Below are 21,716 nucleotides of genomic sequence, written 5' to 3' on the forward strand. Positions count from 1 at the left end.
GTCGGAACAATGCCACGGCACCCATAATGTAAGTGCAGCTGCTGCATGAACTACGTTTGATTCTCAATTATCGTGGGTATCACCACATCCATCCACATCCATGGTGCATTAAAAATTGAAATTACCATCAACGACGCACATCATCGCTTTCCCGCAGGTGTACCGGGTCGGTGTATGAACCCCACTTACCTGCGGTTCTTTTAGAGGGAAGCACATTAATGCATGGATGACATTTTTCCGCCCCGATATCCATTGTTCCGAGTGTGCACTTTGGCGCCTTAAAAATGCAAGATTAGTTTGTATTTCCTTCCCTGCTCGCCCACAAAGGAGCTGAAATCCCCCCGGCTTTGTGGAGCTGACTCTTTTATCCTTATACCACTTCTATCAGTAAGCTTTCTTCTCGTTTACCACATATCTGCCATTTCTGCTATAAACTCCTTCTGTATTCTGTAAATAATGAACTTTTCTACTAACAGGGGAGCGAACCGGCTTAAAGCTCCGCCCGTGTGTTTCTCAAAGTCAAAAGTTTGCCGGTGTTAAACCTCTACAGTATGCTAACACTCTTCATTTTTACTTTTCATTTTAATTCATTTTTATTTGTACTTTTTACTGTAATCCCACTGAGATTCACAGGCAAAACTCGCGGGGCCGTCCGCTCTGACACCGTGTTCTCTGTTTTCCGTAGTTTGATTTGATCGTTCCGCGTCTTCTTTTTCGCCGGCGAGACCGCTTGGCCTGCGCAGCGCCGCTGTTCTCGCTCGGCGGCCAAGCGTCGGTGCGAGCGGCCACCCCCAGCCGGCACCGCGTGAGGAACGATTGATTTTCACTCACGCCCTTTCTTTCCCTGGGCGGATCGCGCCCTTTATCCATTCACATATCGTAAAAACGCCGCTCTGGCGCGGACGCACGCACGCACACGCGCATGCACAAGGGTCCCAACGGAACAGCCTCCCCCAGGCTATCCCTTTGTTTCTGTTTCATATGCTGCTGACGATGCGCCGACCGGTGACTGACCTGAAGGGAGCGTCAGCATCCTGCCGGTGCAGCGCCGCCCGTCGGCATCTCGGCGCCGCCGGCATCTCGGCGCCGCCGGCGGAGGGTTAGCCGGCGCCCGCCACGCCGTGACAGATGGGATTAGTGATTATGTTTAATGTCACACGGGCGTGGCGTTATCTCGGGGAGGACATGCGGTCTGGAATGCTGACGGGGGTGGCGGGGGAGGGGGGGGGGGGCCTAGCCAAACTCTGTCATTAAATAAATCCTGGTTGTGCTCGGGTACATTGTGCTCTGGCCCTTAAATCGGGGGCCTCCAACTCAGATGACCTGGGGGGACCACGTTGAACAGCAAGGGAACAATTATCTGCGTCAGTGAGTTGGCAAATAGATAGACAGACAGACAGACACAGATACATGATAGATACAGGATAGATAGATAGATCGATAGATAGCCAGCCACATGATATGTAGATAGATGGATAGATAGATAGATAGATGGATAGATGGATAGATATATAAATAGATCGATGGATGGATAGATGAATAGATAGATGGATGGATAGATAGATAGATAGATAGATGGATGGATAGATGGATGGATGGATAGATGGATAGAAAGTGTTGCAGAATTTCCCCTGCCTGGTCGCTGAGGTTAATCTGCTCGCTACAGTAAAACAAAAGTGAGAGTATCAAAGATATTTATTCTGCAGAATAAAGAGAAAGACACAGAGCTGCTTCAAAGCAGTGTTGTGATCAGTCTGCCGCTACTTCGCTTGAAGAGGCCTTTATCGTCGTGAGAGGTCCTGTCCCATTCTGAGACGAGCCATGTGATTCACTGCTGTCTTCAGTCACGGCTGAGAACGTGTTTTTACAAAGAAGAACATCGAACACTATCGGTGCCGAGAAAGCATACGTTGAGCGTTTACACAAATGCTGCTTTTACGAGTTGACGCGAGAGTCGGGCGTCACCAAACAAACATATGCCTCAGCATCTAGACATCACCTGGTGGTAGAATTATAACATTCATTAACATTGATCATCATTTTTTAGATGGATGGATAGATGGATAAATAGATAGATGGATAAATAGACGGATAGACAAACAGATAGACATACAGATAGATAGGCATACAGACAGACATACAGACAGACAGACAGACAGACAGAGATAGACAGACAGATAGACAGATAGATAGATAGAAAGAGAGATGGACAGACAGACAGACAGACACACAGCACGTCCAAGTGTCCTTGAGCAAGACACTGAACCCTAAAGTGCTCTCGATGAGCTGGCGTGCATCTTGCATGGTTGTCGCTACCATCGACGTATGAATGTGTGTGAATGTGTGTGTGAATGGTTTTGTGAATGTGTGTGTGAATGGGTTTGTGAATGTGTGTGTGAATGTGTGTGTGAATGGGTTTGTGAATGTGTGTGTGAATGTGTGTGTGAATAGGTTTGTAAATGGGTGAATTCAAGGCGTGTATTGTAAAGTGCTTTGAGTGGTCGCAAGACTGGAAAATTGCTTCATAAAATGCAGTCCATTTAAAAAACAGTCCATTATTATCCTTAAGCATTAAACCTCGGTATCAACAATTCACATTCTGACAAAAAGGGGAAATAATTTCTATGAGTTTACTTCTGTTTTGTTCAGTTTTATATTCCGAAAACATTAAGTACAAATTGTATGCATTAATTATGCACTTAAAATTGATTTCATGGCCAGATTTAACAATATATTATAAACATGCGGCGAGCCGTAACAAATTGTGCCCCGGGCCTGTCGTTTGAGACCCCTGCCTTAAATAAAGGGGGGGGGTGTAATTAGCCTCTGCAGATTTTAATTGAAACCAAGCAAGATAAATGGCTCAATGTAAAGGTTTGATCTGTGCTAAATCACTGGGCCGCTGCGTGCACAGATGTAATAAGTTTTGCGTGGCTGTTGCATGTCTGCTCCTCCGCTTGATGTGCTTTCGATATAAAGGTCGGCCGGCAACTTTGTATTCATCTCTCCGCCGGAGGAGCGGATCAAGTGGTCTGAAGGTGTGTTTCCACAGCAACAGTGTACCGCTCGCGACAGGGTTTGGGTTCGGACGGGCTATTGTGAATATTTTATGGCAGACCTCATTACTTCTCTCCGGCTCTTTGTTGTAAGCCATCGATGGGAGAGGGAAAAAAAACAACAAAACAATGTGAGGTAGAAAAGCCTCCAAAAAAGCCGTTTCATTGTCCAGCCTAGTCAAATTACTGACAAATATGAGGCCTTTATATATGAAAGGCCCAGACTTCAAACACTGGATATTCTGGACTCAATGCATGAGAACTGACCTTAAAACCGGGACTTGTGTCGAACAAAAAGTAGAGAGACAGAATCTGATACCCCGTCAAACACCTGCATTCCATTTCGAGGATATCTGACAAATTTGAACGATGAAATAGATGTTAATTAGCATGCATACGAGATAAGAGAAGATCTAACCGAGACAGGATATTTGTCTTGGTTAGACAATAAAGTCGCATTCTAAATTCAAATTTTCGTCACCACGAGCTCTTTACTTGTCCAACTCTTTTCCACCTAACTGACAATTTGCAGGCACTTACACGGCCACTATGAAAGGCCATTATGGCCATTATTCAATATGTATTAAATTTGAATAAATGACTAAATGCTTTACAAAGACTTCACGATTGTATTAGTCCAGATTAATATGCTCTTTAACAAATTATTCATAGCTAATTAATGTGTACCTGGAAACAAAGTGTACCGTGAATTGAACATTTGCATTACATCACATATCTGAGCGTATGATGCAAATGTCATTAGAAAACCTTCTCTATGTGTATGACGCCATCTGACATCTCACATGGAAATACGTATAAAATACAGACACAGAGACGGATGGAGAGAACGAGAGACCGAGAGAATAGACACACTCGGACGTCTCCACGTCGGAACTTTAAAACCCCCCAGTTCCCCGAGGGATGAAGAGGGTGGGAATCAGCGTCGCTGCCTTTACTCATGAACTGGCCCGGCGATGTTCAGATCAGGTGTTTGGGAGAAGCCATGGTCGGAGGAGGTTCGCCTGCAGCCTGGTGTTCATGAAACCACTCCTAGAATATGGGAGGATCAGGAGCCAACAGCGCCGGCACCCTGGGGTGCAATGGCCTCGTAGCACTTGGCTTTCATACGAGCCACGCAGAGCGCTTATCGCACCCGATGGACCCACAAGATGGCTGCCCATACCATTACGGACGCACAACCTGTTGAACGGTTGGAAACAGACGTTGTGCGTTGGAGACATCCTCTGGCTTTAAAAAGCAAACCCGTCCAGATGTAGGGAATAGAGTGAAATATAATCGGACCATATCACATGTTTCCATCGCTCAGGGGTCCGGGTTTTGTGCTCACACCAGGTTATGCGCCTTCTCAGAATGGCAGCCATGCCGTAGCATCAAGGTGTGAAAGCTCTGTGTTTTTGACTGCAGTTTGTCCATCTTTGGCGCATGCTGTTAGGGTTTTTGACAATCTCCCCCTTCACCAATTAAATAATTCCGCAGGTTTTAGTGTGGCTGAGTACTCCTGCGACACGGGTACAAACTATTTGGGCCAGAGTTGGCTCTTGTTGCTTTGAAAACCCTCATGTCAGAGTCCTAATTGCCAGACCTCTTTTATCGCCGACACACACTGCTAATTGGCAATCCACCTGATATGAATCACCACCGCAGATCCCTTCGAATTGTGATTTGTGATTCCTTTTCATGTGGTGTTTCCTTGACTTTGCCTATGGACGGGGCTAGGCATATACAGGTAAATAGACTGTATCTCTAAAGGTGCGTCTGTCTGTTAATCTATTTTATACAAATAGTAATTTGTTATTCTCTCTGATGTAATATACCCCCGCCCCCCGCATAACCTCGCTTAATAACTTTATCATTTTACTTGTTATGGGAGATCATAGCACATAGTGTTCAACCAAAGCACATTTAATCATAATCACAAAACTATTAATAAGAAGGTTCAAATAAAACATGCATTCATGAGAAACAACTTAAATTACATCAAATTTGCCATTGAGTGCTGTTCAAGCTGCAGTTATTGAGCCATTATTTCAGTAGGGCCAATGTGTAGGTCTATATTTTTGGGAAAATATTTTTTTCCGCTGAAGCATGGTGCTCCTTGTGTAGGACGGTTGTAGCTTGTTGATAGCGGAGGCAGTGTATCTGGTCTGCGATCTAGAGGATGTGCAGCTTGGCGGTGGATTTGCAACGCTCCATTTGCAAGTCGTGGCAAACACCATTATGGGAACAAATGTTAGAGATAAGAAATGTGTACCTGTGCATATGTGTGTCCGTCTAACCAAAAGCGGTGCATCACTTTTTTTTTTTTATGTCTAAAATTGTTCATTTTAAGGACAAACTTGATTCCAGCACAAGGGCAAATGCATTCGATTGAATAATCATGTTTGGGATTCAGTACCAATATTAGATGCAAAAAGTGTGTTCGACAAAATGATTATACACTCTGCTTCTTATTTAAAAACCGCAGTAAGATGGGGAGACAGATCGATAAATAGTGTAACAGGAATGGGCAGGTAGGCAGAGGAATATTGACCGTGTGACACTCAGACACTGGGAGACAGGGCTTTTATTGGGCGACAGAAATATACATTTTTGATTTAAAAAGAAAACCTGAGTCCTTCTGGAGGGGCTACCTGCTGACTGAAGACCACTAACTGGGCCGGGTCGCTTCTCGACTTACCGGTTACTGTTGTATACTGTGCTGTTACTGTTGTATACTGTGCTGTATTATCCCAAACACTACCTCACACTATTCACATTCACACGCCACTTTAATTCACATGCCACTTTAAATGCACTTATCTGTATATACATAGGCATATTCCCTCTATCTATTCCATTTTATTTCAATTTATTTTTATTGTATTTTATTCTATATATTTTTATCTTATTCTATAAGTATTCCACTTACTGTATTACGTTTTAGGAGTCAGTTAGTCGGTCTATTAGAAAGGAATTTTCTACTTTTTATTTTATTTTATTTTTTATTTTTTCGTAGGACATATTGTGTGCTATCACCGTTGCATTACATTTCACTGCATATATGTATGGAAGTATGTATATGTATGTGACAAATAAAAATCTTGAATCTTGAATCTTGAATCTAAAATAAGCTGGTCCGACGGCCAGTGCTCACCCCAGGCTCTGGTCCCTGGTTCCTCCAGAGCCACCCGTCTCCAGCCCAAGCAGCAGCCTTTTGTCCCGCTGAGGTGCCCCTAACCAGCCTAACGAGCGCCTGCCCAGAGCTGCTGGGCAGCCGGAGTGGGGTGGAGTCGATGTGTGTCGAAGCCCTCCACCGCCATTTCCTCCAGCCCCTTACAATCGATAGATAGAAAGGACGGACGGACGGAGAGACAGACAGGTCTACCTCGCTTCATCCCGATGGACCTTTATCGCCATCCCTCTTCCACCTTCCCGGTTTGAAATTAAAGTTGACCTTTCTGGTTGCCTTTCTGTGGCATTTCTGCTGTTTAAAGACACTCCTTAGGGTGGTGTTCGCCTTCTTTGATTACAGATATTACTGTAGCCAGGAATTTTCCTCTGATGTCACTCGAGCTTCTCTTTTTGGTATTCCTCTTTCTATCAAACCATATTAGTTTTGGCTCCGATTCCTTATGGAATGAAACAAGCACCGTGCCTGATGGGGACACGTTCTCCGTATCCGCTGGATGTCATTACAGTGTGTTTGCCAGTTTCAAGTCAGGCCCTAATTATAGCCTTGATTTGCTGTTTAAAAGTCGAAATGTTGAACTTTCCATGTAGCGTCACCGCGTGCTGCCATGAAGGTGGCATGACCCGAGTGATGTGAATCCAGCTGGAGAAGTGCTTTCCCGTGACAACGGTCATTATTAACTCACAGTGGACATTATCCAGAAATAACTGTCCGACTAATTGCCGCTATGCGTACTACTGTGGAAAGAACAAAAACGGCTGATTTTGATGCTTTTTGGGGAGGTGGTTGATTCGCTTTGATTTAATGGATTGTTTATTCAAAGCGGTGACTAATTGACTGAGCTTTATACTTAGTATGCTGTTGAACTTGAAACATCTTGTGTCATTAATCCCATCGCCTGTTTATCTCAACGAGGCTGTAATTCCTCAGGCAACTGAAGTTGTGACGGGCTGCGTAGAGGTTATTTTAGGGTGAACTGGTGGTGAACCTTGGGCTGCAGTGTGCTGCGTGGTTCTAAACGCTGCTCCCCGGCGGTCACACCCTAACCCACCTGTTAGGTCGCCCACTCAGCATGTTTTTAATCTCCAGATCCTGGAGTGGCTACAATGGTTCACCATCAACGTGGAGCGGTTCTCACCGGTATTTCCTGCACAGTCAACAAGATTCCCTCCTTCTCTTTTGATGTGGGATGGATGTGTTCTTCACTGTGAGGGCTGTTCCAGCCTGTTCCTGTTAGCTTTTATTTCAAATTAAATATTCCTTTAAAATAAATCGGTATAATTTTCTGATGGTCATTTATGTGTCAAGAAAGAATAAGAAGTAACGTAAATGAATTCAACATTTCTAACATGGGTTTAAAATTCCCCTTCGACTTGGATGGAAACACATGATTGTGCAATCACAAAACAAATGGGATCTAGTCAAATAACTATCAAATAGTAAGTCAATGTAAAAATAGGAGTGTTGGTCGGTCAGAAGATTTGTACATGTGACAAATCCAAGTCTTTTGCTTTTGTTGTTTTGTATAACTAGGCCTTATTTTTTTGCAGCAAAAAAACATTTAGAATCCGATCTTTTCCAATCCGAAATCGGCGCAGTACAGACAGGACACACTTGTACACACTTCAGTCCACACATTTGTCATTTCATGACGGCTGCGGAAGCGAGCGACGACTGACTCGCTCTGGGATGTGATGAATGCTTTGAGATTGATTTCATGGGAAACACTCGAAGGCACGTGCCACATTTTTGACACGATCGGTCGTGAGTCATGGCCACGGGAAAACGTCGCTCCAGCGCCCGAGACGTATTTGGTTGTTTGCATACATGGCAAGTTTCAGAACTAGCGATCAGTTCACACTTTTCTAATAGTGAGCTGAAGAACAAAACAGCTCAATCAGATCCGGGCGGTGAATAAATCGGAATTGAGTGCCGCGTCCGGTGGTGCAAGCACATGCCGAGCAGCTGGCGCATCATTGCAACCCTTTACTCATTTGCATTTAAGTGAATTTTTGCATGCATGCGTTCCACACCTCCCAAACAAACGCTCAACACACACACACACACACACACACACACACACACACACACACACACACACACATACAAACCAATCCCCGAGGTGAAGGCATTTCAACCATGGAGGTAAATATTACTCAACCCGGATGGGGCCTCTCACAATTTGATGAGATCACTCTGGAACGGGGGGGATTGGCGGGCATTAAAATCAAATCATGACTCGTCCAAGGTTACAGGATCAATCGGCAGCGTCGGGTGCACCGGGCTATTATTGAGGAGCACAGTGTTATTGGGTAGAAATACAGCAGGGTTCTGCTAGAGCAGCGTGGCGTTCATCCGTCTTCATTGCTTTTTCCGTGAAATGGACTCGCTTAGGCGGCTAATGATCAATGCCATTTGTGAGCGAGGACATGCGGGGAGATGGTAAAGCATGACAGATGTCGAATGTGTCGCAGTCCAACGTGACAGGTGGAGGAGCTGCAGCTCAGTGCTCGGTACCAAGGTAGTCCATTCTCGCTCCCGGCTCTAGTGTGTACACCGTGTTCCAAATTATTATGCAAATTATATTTTTCCTAAATAGTCGATGCATATCACAGTCAGCATAATTTTCAAGTCATCAACCGTAAGGGTATAATTGTAATGTTATTGAACAAACCTCCCAATGATAACAATATTTTTTTCCAAAATAAAAAACTCAAAATGCACTGTTCCAAATGATTATGCACAACAGAGTTTCAAAACATTTTATAGGTTGTAAAGAACTGAAAATGGCCATTTGTTGAAATTGCAGCATTAGGAGGTCATATTTACTGAAATTAAAAGCTATTTCAATCAAAAACATCTTAACAGGCCAAGTTACATGTTAACATAGGACCCTTCTTTGATATCACCTTCACAATTCTTGCTTCCATTGAACTTGTTAGTTTTTGGAGAGTTTGTGCTTGAATTTCTTTGCAGGATGTCAGAACAGCCTCCAAGAGCTGCTGTTTTGATGCCAACTGCCTCCACCCTCATAGATCTTTTGCTTGCTCCAAAGGTTCTCAATAGGGTGGAGGTCAGGGGAGGATGGGGGCCACACCATGAGTTTCTCTCCTTTTATGCCCATAGCAGCCAATGACACAGAGGTATTCTTTGCAGCATGAGATGGTGCGTTGTCAGGCATGAAGATGATTTTGCTACGGAAGGCACGGTTCTTCTTTTTGTACCATGGAGGAAAGTGCTCAGTCACAAACTCTGTATACTTTGCCGAGGTCATCTTCACACCTTCAGGGACCCTAAAGGGGCCTACCAGCTCTCGCCCCATGATTCCGGCCCAAAACATGACTCTGCCACCTCCTTGCTGACGTCGCAGCCTCATTGGGACATGGTGGCCATTCACCAACCATCCACTACTCCATCCATCTGCACCATCCAGGGTTGCACGGCACTCATAAGTAAACAAGACTGTTTGAAAATGAGTCTTCATGTATTTCTGGGCCCCCTGCAACCGTCTCTGCTTGTGAGCATTGGTTAGGGGAGCCCAATAGTAGGTTTATGCACAACTACAAGCCTCTGGAGGATCCTACACCTTGAGGTTGGTGGGACTCCAGAGGCACCAGCAGCTTCAAATACCTGTTTGCTGCTTTGTAACTGCATTTTAGCAGCTGCTCTCTTAATCCCATGAATTTGTCTGGCAGAAACCTTCCTCATTCTGCCTTTATCTGCACCAACCCATCTGTGCTCTGAATCAGCCACAAATCTCTTCACAGTACGATGATCACGCTTTAGTTTTTTCGTGAAATATCTAATGTTTTCATACCTTGTCCACGGCGTTGCACTATTTGAGGCTTTTCGGCAGCAGAGAGATCCTTTTCCTTTCCCATATTGCTTGAAACCTGTGGCCTGCTTAAGTATGTGGAACGTCCTTCTTAAGTAGTTTTCCTTTCATGGGGCTCACCTGGCAAACTAATTATCACAGGTGTCTGAGACTGATTTCAGTGATCCAAAGAGCCCTGAGAACAATATCATCCATGAGTTTAATTGAAAACAAAAAAGTACATCTTTATGACACTTAAATCCAATTTGTATAATAATTTGGAACGCGGTGTAGTGTCAGGCCAGTCAGTAAGACCGGTTAAGAAGTGGGAGCCCTGGGGTGTGGTGCAGGTGGACACCTCAAGGCATGTCTCTAAGTGGTTCTGATGATTTCACTCTTTCTCTCTCGCTCTCTCTCTCTCTCTCTGTCTCTCTCTGTCTCTCTCTACCCCTCCCTCACTCTCTTTTAATCCAGGCTGTGGAGACCAACCTGGCATCGAAGGACAGCCACTGGGTGTACGCCAATGAGGTGAGGCCAAACATATACCGTCTCATCCCAGAGCCACCTACACTGCCAAAGTAATAGGACGCTAATAGTCTGGAAAAACTCCAAGGCGGTCACTTTTATTAAACATCTTTTTTCCACAGAAACATCGCATCTTTTGTACGTCGGCTCGACGAGGGTGCGTGGGCGCTTGTTTTGCGCGATATTATTTTAAATGGATTTGCTTCTCTGCCTCTTTGTTTTTCTCCACCGTTCCAGTTCTTCTACCGTTCCACGTTGCCCTTAATAGTCTGCTAATGTGGCTTTAACAGGGCAAAATGTTGGGGGTTGGGGGGAGTACTTGTGAATTCAGAACATCAGGTTCTGTCTGGAGTCAAAGGGCTTGGACGCTGAATTTTGCATTGATTGGAGACTGGAGGTAAGGAGTGGAAGTCATCTGATTGGCCGGAGACTAAAAGCATTGGATAAAAGGCAACAGATGAAAGCAGCTTCCCGCTGCTAAAGCTGAACTATTAGTGCTGCTGCACTTTATGGGAACACTTTAGACTTAATCACATGCAACTCTCTGCCTCTCTGGGTTTAACTTTATATTTCTATACATACATGCACACTCATTCGTGTGGATGAATATTCGTGAAATATCACCACTAACCCTTCATCTTGTTGTCAAACATCTCAAACTTGAAACATATCGATCCCCAGTTATACCGAAGGAGCATGATTTAGTATGTAAGTACTCAGAGTAGCCGATTTTATGATTGTTGCGCCATTATTAGTGGGCTAGTCCAGGAAAAATTCTATGATTATTCTGTTCTTGACCAACCAAAAGATCATTCTGATGAAAAATGATAAAAAAAAAATAAAAAAATCTATATTTATAAAAATAACATAGCAACTCACTATCGGATCAAACAAAATGTATAACATTGGAATTGAAAAGGCAGGCGAGTTTTATGATGTATATTTAATTTGTTTTGCCATTGATGTTCTGCTTTTCAGCACCATTCAATGTATACAGACAATACATTTCTTAAGAACCGTCTAATTATTTAAAAAACACTATTCACTATTTCATTCTAGATGTTAAAATAGCGCATTTAAATGTCAAAATAGTGCATATAAAACTGTAATTAATGCAAAGTCGTATACATGCCTAGTCGTGTCGTTGAGCAAATTGCCAAACACAGCAAGTCATTAGTTTTAATGGCGTCAGAGTCGGTGAAAAGTATGAGCTAATGGCATGTTAATTCCTGTCACTGCCTTAATGGTTGAGGTGGTTGACATAATATGCTTTGGCATATTGGGGAGTTATCTCTCCCCAGTACATTGTGTTAATGGGGAAGGATGCGCCCATATCAGTCTGTGCGCACTGAAATGCATCCCTTTCCCTCTCGCTCGTTTATCACCAAAAAGGAAAGGTGTTCACAGAGTCGAGCGTCACCGCAAAATGAGTTCTGATGTTCAGATGCTTTGCATACACCCCCTTTGTCTCGGGGGGTCTTTTTCTTGCTGTTAAACAAGTGCAGTAGAAACGCTGATCAAATATACACATTTTCACCTTCAATTGTGATAGCGATTCGAGACATAGAAATATATACAGTATATATACTGTATATATATACTATATAAATTAAACTCACCTATCTCTGGCCATTTACAGTATATTCACCTCCATGGAATCCATCCATACGGACAGTATACCCATTTGCCATTTCCCTGCGCTCCCATTTTAATTGTACACCCACCACAGTGTAGCACAGCAGCCCTGTGTATAATCCAAAACGCATTGTTAGCTCTAATGGAGGCATCACAGGAGGTGAAATCTAGACATCAATTGTTTTCATAGATTTGATTTGGTGGCTAATTGCTAGTACTGCTGTGAGCATGAAGAGTATCATTGAAATAACACGATGCAAATAACAAAGGAGAAGGTTCTTTCACTGTTGAGAGGTGGTCATTGTTTTTTGTTTATATATACACATAGATAGACAGTATATACTGTATCTGTGTCTATATCGCCTATTGTGTTTTCCCATCTGCAAATACTACAATAGCAATACAATTCCATCACTTCTGAAATTCCAGGTAGCATGAATAAAGCAAATAAAGCAGTGGTATTTCAATTAGGCGGTAGCAATAAAATCCTGCGGGAAAAACTCCTGATTGACCTTTTGCCCTGGTATGGGCCAACACTTGCTGTGGGCGTTTGTCTGTGATTCACTTGCCGCAGACACATGGAAGTGAGGTCTATGAGTTGTGACAGTCATTTTGACCAGGTAATCTTCAGGCCCGGGGCGTGCCGCCTGCCGTGCAAGCTCCCCGGGCCCCTGCCAGCACTTAGAGAACAGAACACTGTTGAGATCTATCGCTGCAGGACATAGAGACAGTGCAAGGTCTTGTGCCACATTTAACATTCCTGTGCTCAGTAACAAAGCAGTGCTTATCTGTCACGAGGCCTTGCATGGGGAACAATTGTTTTCATTTAAGGGTAGGAGATGTGGTGGTATGGATGAAGGGGGGAAATGGCTCACTCGGGCTCAGTTGTACAAAATTTTACATATTAAAGCAGCAAACTAATAATGAATGTCCCCTTGCCTTTCCTCGTAGGCAGCTTGACAGCTTGACAGGATAGAATATATTTCATTCATAAGATGACTTGGTTGAACATTGTTGACGACAAAGTAAATATCATAGTCAGAAGCCGGTACCCAAATTGATGTCGCAGATGAAATATTAAGCGCAAACCTTTGGGCATCTGTTTTCCGCTTTCTTTCTTTTGGTTCACAAAGCTGGTGTTTCAGGTTCCCCTTCCCATTGACTCATTTACCCATTTACAGTACCCTCAATCATTTGTTTCCTTGCCATGACATGGTAATCAGGGCATTGAGGTCCACTTTTCTCTTCTGCTGAGACACCAAAGACATAATTTAATTTTGCATTGCCCAACCAGGGTTGCTGTCTCAACATCTGCAGTCCCTCAAGCAGTTCATTTGGTCCAACCTCTTATTCTGTTGGGATTAATTGTAGGAATTTAGCAATCAGACTCATTAGGTTGATGATCTGGTGTAGCTCACATTTAGAAGCCCCAGGCTTCTTTGGCAAATCAAGATTGACTTGCACATATTCTGCAGAAAGGGGCCTTCATCATAGATTGCGCTCGAAAAATCAGTCATTGAATCAATGCCAATGTCACCTGCTGCATGTATAAACTCCACTGATATGCACTTTGGGCCTGTTGAGTAACTTCATCCCTCATGATTGGGACCACTTTTCCTCAGTCATCCATAAAATTATTTTGTGATGTACTTCATCTATCTTGTCAGAATCTGTTGCTTTCCACTTTGATTGATCAGTCTTTGAATTATATACAGCTTCTCTTTGCCATGTATTGTGAAGTTCATTTTATCACAATTTATCTTTCTTATATTACAGCTGTCATGCACTGGTGGTCATGTGAAAGGGTCTCTACAATGGTTGAACCATCTTCTGAGACGTATTCTCTGCTGGTCCTTCTTGACTCTTCCAGGTCCACGAATGTCTTCACCTGTCTCTTTTCAATGTTCTAGGCCATGAGGCCCGACAACATCCTGCTGCCGACCTCGACCCTCCTTCCCATCAAACTACCTCCTGTGATTTGCGCCTTGATCCATTTGCTCATTAATTATTTGTGTCCTCATCTGAACTTCCACCTATGGGAGCATGCAGTTGAGTAAAGGTGATGTTCTAAAGGTTTGGCTTTGATATTTAAAAGATCCTGGGAGATACAGCCCAGTGCATTTCTGCATGTAAGAGCACCTTCACCATGCTCACAAGGTATAGATAGGGAGACGTCCTTCACATTGTGTACTGCAATGCAAATACAGCAATGCCCTATCCAAGCGAGGGCAAAACCCTTCACACTGTTTCTCTCATTTGTTCCCTTGTCATGACTCGGTAATCCGGAAGAAAATTCAGGAGGCCTCTTCTGCTGGGACACCGGGGAGACCATTTAATTTCAGAATTCAGTACCAGAGTTTCTGCCTTGATGTCTGCTGCTCTGAAGCCACCTTCGACCAACAGGCGAGCACTAGGGCTAGGCTTGGGAGTGACCCCTACATGCCTTGTCATGTATTCATCATATGTAATGAGTGTTTTTCTTTGGCCGAAAGTGCCGCCGTCCAGCACTTCTCCCCAGCTCGCTTCATCACTGCTGGTCCTGGGGGCAGCTTATTCAACAGACAATGGTCTGCTATCACAGCGAACCTGCATAATGACCATTGGCCATTGGTCACGATGCCATGGCTATTATGAACAATACCTTGGGCATGGACGATTACACAAGAGCTTTTAAAAGGTTAATGTGAAACTTTGAGGCACTGAGTCGAACCAGAGTACTCCCCGCAAATCTTTCACTTCTACTTCATCAGAAATATAAATTTGAAACGCATACAAACCAAAGTTTTATAGAACAGCGCAATTTGATGTGAGCAGTTTGGAGGGCATCACAGAGTGGAAGGTCCAACGCTCCCCTGCCCTAAATCACACAGTAAACTAGGCCGCCGCTGTTAATGCCAGCGCGAGAGCCAGTGTCTAGATCTGACACTGTCTAGCGGATGGAGATGGATGATATATCCTGGAAGGGTTTGTTGATGTTTTCTCTTCCGCTAAAGCTCTGTGTGTGTGTGTGTGTGTGTGTGTGTGTGTGTGTGTGTGTGTGTGTGTGTGTGTGTGTGTGTGTGTGTGTGTGCATTTGTGTGTGTGTACGTGTGTGCGTGTGTGTGTGTGTGTGTGTGTGTCTGTGTGTGTGTGTGTGTGTGTGTGACACATGAGAATGTTTGATGGATTATGTGGCGCCGCCCGGCGTGACACACAGAGTTTGGGAGGACAGCTGTGATATGACTGATGTCTGAGGTAACTACACATCATCCAACTGTGATAAAACCCCCCCATCCTGTTGACCTTATCGCCTTTCCAGCACACTTGACCAACTCCACAGTAAAAGATTATAGGCCCATTTTGTATTTTTAGTGAGTTGTAATGCAATTTAACCTCTGCTGCACTTTAGGGAAGTGTCTACTAAAACAATGGACATTACGCTCAAAGGGGTGAACAAATTACAAATTGCCAACTTTTCATGTCTGTGTTTTTATTACACTCAAGCACTGACAACGTGCTATTTCATAGTGTTTAATTTTTGAATCAGTGCTATTCTGAGAAGTTTTTAACCAATCAATCGAGACTTCTTTTCAAAGTGCAGCACAAGTTAACAAAGCCTACTGTAGGAAGTGCATGTTTCAGAAAACATATCTAGCATTTCAAAGAAGCTATATGTGGTATCACTTCTCTTTTCTAAGCGAATCATTTAAAAATAATCTGTTTTTCAAATGTATCTCAGCCCAGCTGGCAAACATGTCTGATTCAGGTTGCCGCTTTAAACGCCTGCAAGGACATTGTTCATAATAAATAATCATCGAGACTCCACGATATACCATGTTTAATATTTTTAATATATGCAATATTTATATAATATAGTCTAACTTATTTCCAGTGACAGTGCTGCTGAAACAGAAAAATACAGACAGGTTGAGAGATGGGGAGGCATGTATAAAAGATGTTTTGGTTATTGTAAGAAATATTACAACAACAACACACGAAAAAACTGAAGTAAAGAGACGGGTTGTTTTTCAACCTCACTGATGTTTCCCTGTGTCAGAGAGACATCGACCGAACGGAAAAAAGGCTTTATATCCAGCTACATTGCTTTCTTCTTCCTCCCAAACTTAAAAAAAGCACCTTAACATCAAATTTAATCACTGCAGTGATTACCGGTATATTTTATGAATACATTCATTTATATATTTTCATATATTTAAAGATTAATAAGGACGATAATTTACCCTATGTGTCAAGTTGAGCTTGATTTGATTCATGTGTTTTGGTACTTGTCTGTCATTGAAACGTGACTTTATTTGCTCTTTTTTGAGTGGAGTGAGTTACTGCAAGACCCCCTCCAAGGAGCACATCCCCTAATTAGAATGTTCTGGCATTGAAAGATTTTGGCTTTAGATCCTTACGCTTCATGTCTGTGTCATTTCTGTACTCCCACTCCATGACGTTTTTTTGCACAATATTACAGCCACAATACACTCTCGCATATTCCAAGGGGAATTCAAAGGCAATGCTTGGTAGACAATGTGGAAGTTGAGGGTCAGGGGTGTCATCAAGTCAATATTGAAATCTAACGGCCAGAAATATGTGTCAGACGGAAGTTTGTGACATAAAGCGATTTGTTGTTACACCGCGGCTCAAAGACCCACATTAGATCAGCTACGCCCCATGGATCAACCTTCATAGTTCTCTACCAGAAAAAGTTTGTGGAAAAGTGAAGAAACAAGTACACTGCGGAATCAGTGATGTGAAGATCAACTATTTTTTGACACTCTGCTCTTGACGAGTAACTCAGTAAAAAGAGTTGTTCGATTTTCCGACTCCTCACTTGTTTGATTCGGTTGGTGTAACGCACAGTGTGAGTCAAAAGAGTCGCTTGTTGGAGTTGTGAACAGAATTCTCACAGGAATCCTCACAATTATTTATTTTGCTGGAATGCAAAATGTAAATCAGTCACATTCAATATGAATTCAGCTTATCTTTTTACTTGGACTTTATTTTAATCCTCAGTAATTATTTTCGAGGCGAAAAGTCACTTCTGCCAGAGTGTCTCCTGAGTCTAAAAGATTTGTTCACTATGACCGAAATTAGGAAGTCTGGCATCACTGTGCGAGATACCACCAGATACCAGACATGTGACCAGTCCCTCTTATCCAAGTCACAAGTCAGTCTCAAGTCATTTGGTCCAAGTCTCAAGCAAGTTCAAAGTCATTTTTCTTTGATCAAGTCAAGTCAAGTCAAGTCACAGGTTTTGGCAAGTCAAGTCAATTCAAGTCCTTAGTTAAGGCAAGTAAAGTACCAAGTACCTGTCTTACAATGATATTATTGGCCAATCTATCTAACCTGTTCAAAAAGTATGACATTTAATTGAATTTGAATTATATTTATGGATAATCAGTGAAATAAAAGTAATCAACCCCCAAAAAAATTATATTTAGAAAAGCTTTTTTATTTTTATTAATTTCTTCTCAATCAAAAAAATATCACTAATTGGACTATTGTTCAAATTTTAAGTAATCTTTCAAATGATTAAATGATTAAATGATTTGAATTTTTTATGGAAAATTGTGTTAAGAACGTGTCATTCCCTACCACCGTGATCACTGCGGACCTGCTCCACAGCAGACCAGCTCAACAGTCAGAACCAGTCAGCCCCCCCCCCCCCCCCCCCCGACTGGTTCTTGGCCCCCCCTGTGCCACCTCATTTTAAAAATCCTGGAATCGCCCTCACACCGGGTTACGTCACACTGACACTTGTAATGTGTACACTGACAGCATTGAACTTTTTAATATTTTATATTTAATACTATTTAAACCGAAAACATAAAATGAACCCAAACAAGTCATTCTAGTCATCATGTTTCAAGTCAAGTCAGGTCACAAGTCTTGAACTTCCAAGTCAAGTCTCAAGTAAATTATTTTCTGTCAAGTCAAGTTGCAGGTCATCAAAACAGTGACTCGAGTCGACTCCACTACAAGTCACAATGACTGGAGTCCACATCTGTGCCAGATACCAACTCAAACTAAAACGTTGATAAGATTTATGGGCAAAAAGAGATAAGTTATTTCTGACTTCATCACTGAGGTAGAATTAAGGAAAGGGTCTCTGACAGAGCGTAAATAGGGCTCATCTCTCATTCAACAAATGCAGAATTTTCTAAACATAATGTGAAGTAAATTCTAACCTCTCTGGGGACAGGTACACAGTTTGTGTATTCCACGTGAGACCAGGGGGTCAGTGCTGGGTCGGGGCGGGATTAGGTTACGACAGAGAGGTCACCTGCGAAGGTAGAGGACCGCTCACAGTGGGTGGCACGAGGAATTATTGGCCCGGACATGATGTTAAAGTTCCACAAAGCGTGTGGCATATGTCATCTGATTGATGTGCCGTGGCGACTCATGTATATTCAGTTCTCGCAGCTGAATGACCATCAAGATTCAGAGAACAAGATTAGTGCTCAGAACCTTAAAGGTGCAGTGTGTAGAATTTAGTGGCCGCGGTGAGGTTGTAGATTGCAACCAAATGAATACCCCTCCTCCATAGCGGTGCAACTTGGCTGACTATGTGGACGAGAACGTGGTTGGTTTATCCTTTCTGGGCTACTAAGTAAACATGGCAATGCAACATGGCGGTCTCCGTGGAAGCGTACCTGCTCCCTATGTAAATAAAAACAGCTCCTTCGAACATACTCAATAGTATTATATTCAATTTTTGCTAAGTCTGTTCCAAAAATTCTACACACTGCACTTTTAAGCGGCCAGTCTTGTCAACTAAAAGTTGACAGTTTTGCTCTGATTTTAAAATATCAAAACACAAAGATGTTGTGTGTCGATGACGCTGTCCAACATTCCCTCAAAACACAAGAACAATGCAGAGATTGCCCCATTCACCCATTCAGCAGGGTGTCAAGTGACCATGTGGCAAGTAGCCATGCGGCTTTGTTGGTCCTCCATCCATTTGCATTCTGGGAGCTGGCTGAATGAAGCCAAGTGTGGAGAAAACTTTGAGAGTGATTATCTCAGAAACACAGTTTTCAACACCCTCATCATTGACAAGCAATAGCTACAAAATAAATAGTTTGAGTCGCACAAGTGACACCATGTTTTGAACCTCTTATTCTTCACTTTCAAATGATGTGGGGGAAAAAAAAGTCAAATGGCACCAAATATGCATAAAATCCACGGTGGGTCACGTATATGGGGGTTGGAGCTCAGGAGGTAGAGCTGGTTGTCTAGTAATCTAAAGGTTGCTGGTTCGATCCCAGGCTCCTCCTGCTAGCATGCTGTGGTGTCCTTGAGCAAGGCACTTAACCCCTAATTGCTCCTGAGTGTTTGAATAATTGTAAGTCGCTTTGGATAAACGCGTCTGCTAAATGTAATTATATAGATCTATATTAAAACAAACTTGATTCAAAATAACATGTACTTGAGCATGTGTTGTATGGTTACTCTTTACTAGTGAGGAAAGATCCGGCTGTTTTTTGAGATTCGGTTCTTGATGAGCCACTCAGTAAAACGAGTCATTCCATTTTCCAATTCTTTGTTTGTTTGATTCAGTTGGTGTAACACACTGTGAATGATGTTTGGACCTGAGTTGTGAATGGAGTTCTAACTTGATTCATTTTATTCTGCATGAAAAATGTAAATCCCATTCTGTATGAATTATGCCAAATGCCTTCGCCTGTTTTGCACTTTAATTCAATCCCAAGTAATTATTTTCAATCCGTCACTAGCTCTCACTCTCACCCTCTCACTGAATCAAAAAAATATCTTGAGGAGCTTGTTTGGTACGAACCTCAGTTGTTTGAGGCATATGCGGGACTCGCAGCTCACGGCTCTTCTCGTTAATGAATCGATTCAACTCAGAGTCAACGTCTGAGTCATTTAAAAATGTTTTGTTCGCTATGAGCAAATCGCCTTCGAGTCTGCAAATCGTTGCTGGGTCTTGATTCACTACCGTTTAACCAAACTGTTATTTTGAACTCATTTACTTATACTGTACATTAATTAATATATTTTTAAAGTTCTTTGACTTAGCTTTACTTGCACACATACAGTACATACCCTGGAGGTTTTTCAACCCAAGTCCTAGACAATAGTCATTCTGGTCAGAGACTTGACAAACTGGATGATGGCGCTCCTACCATTTCAAAAAGCAGGACACAGATGGATTGATGACAAGCAACACCTCCTTTAAACCTCCCCTCCTCCATTTCCTCTGTCTTCAGGAGGTGAGCGATACTGAAATAATGGAGCTGGTGCACAGCTCTCTGGGCCGGATGACCATCATCCGCCAGATCTTCCCCATGTGGAGGGACACCAACATCCGCTGCATGAGAAACAACCACCGCATCTCCTCCTTGCTCTGTGACCCGCAGGAGGGCTACCTGCAGTCCTTGGAGGTATTTGAGGGGTTGTTTTTATTGTGTTTATATTATGTACACTACATACTGTATGTTTTAATCACCTTGATTACTGTATCTCGATATCTCGGTTCTGGCTCTAAATTTGAGTGACTGAACATAACCATCCATATGCATATACATTGCAATTGGATTCATAGTTTGTGTGCATATAATTTGTCTATATTTTGCAGATACACTACAACTAGAGACATCTGATAATAGGCCAGTCAACAGCTTTATGCAACATACTCTATGTGTTTGAACAGAAAGAGATGAATGTATTTCCAGCAAGGAATCTATTCACACTGCATAGAAATGACTGTACGTGTGACTTTCAAATGTTCCTTTTACATTTGTTGTGGCTTGTCTTGAGTCGGTCAGTGAAATTTGACAGTTTTATGCATTCATGTACTACATGTACTACCAGGACGTCCAATTACTGCATATGTGGAACTAATAAGACCTAAGACAGGTCTAAGAAAATTCCTTTTGGCTTCTTGTCCATCCAATTTTACATTCACAGCACATGTCAAGATTTCTAAAAATGTATGATATTTGCATTAAAGCTTCTTGGATATCACCAAGATTTTCTAAGCGCACCCATGATTGAGAGCCCACTCTGACAGAGTACGCCATCTCCGATCTGCATGGCGGCCTTGTCAACCGTGAGCACGCCTCAAGGTGAAATCACCATGATAACGAATGTTGGTGAAGGAAGATATGCCCTTCAGCGCTGTCACAACATAGTTGTTACTCCAACACGGTGTCATTTCCTTCCTTGGTCTATCGCTGGATCTCCACTCACTCCTGCCACTACTTATTACACAGTATAGTAACCAAAGACCCCCTCCCTTACAGGACTTCAGCAATCTTCTGCTTATCCATCTGGAGTGCAAAGATTTTGTTTCCTGGAGCAGGATCGAAATGTTAAGATTCCTATTCATCGACGCTCAGGACAGATGGCAAAACCATGTGGCGCGTACACCCACAGCTCTCAATAATTCACATGAAAGAGGGTTAACTACCGGTTAATGGCAGTTAAGGATTTTATCAGAGCGCTGAAGCCCAGAAGAGACCTGAAACCCTTTCTGTAGAAAACC

General features: G+C 42.8%; 1 protein-coding gene across 1 annotated transcript in view; it reads left to right on the forward strand.

The window, feature by feature from the left end:
- grid1a (glutamate receptor, ionotropic, delta 1a) overlaps positions 1–21,716 on the forward strand; it is a gene marked incomplete at both ends in the record, with an annotated part of 268,104 nt that overhangs the window by 208,481 nt on the left and 37,907 nt on the right. Inside the window, 2 exons of the mRNA XM_080016956.1 lie at positions 10,535–10,588; positions 20,440–20,613. Coding sequence (XP_079873082.1) covers positions 10,535–10,588; positions 20,440–20,613 — 228 coding nt within the window. The remainder of the gene's footprint in view (positions 1–10,534; positions 10,589–20,439; positions 20,614–21,716) is intronic.

This window comes from Zeus faber (genome assembly GCF_960531495.2).
Source record: "Zeus faber genome assembly, chromosome: 16".
Lineage (NCBI taxonomy): Eukaryota > Metazoa > Chordata > Actinopteri > Zeiformes > Zeidae > Zeus > Zeus faber.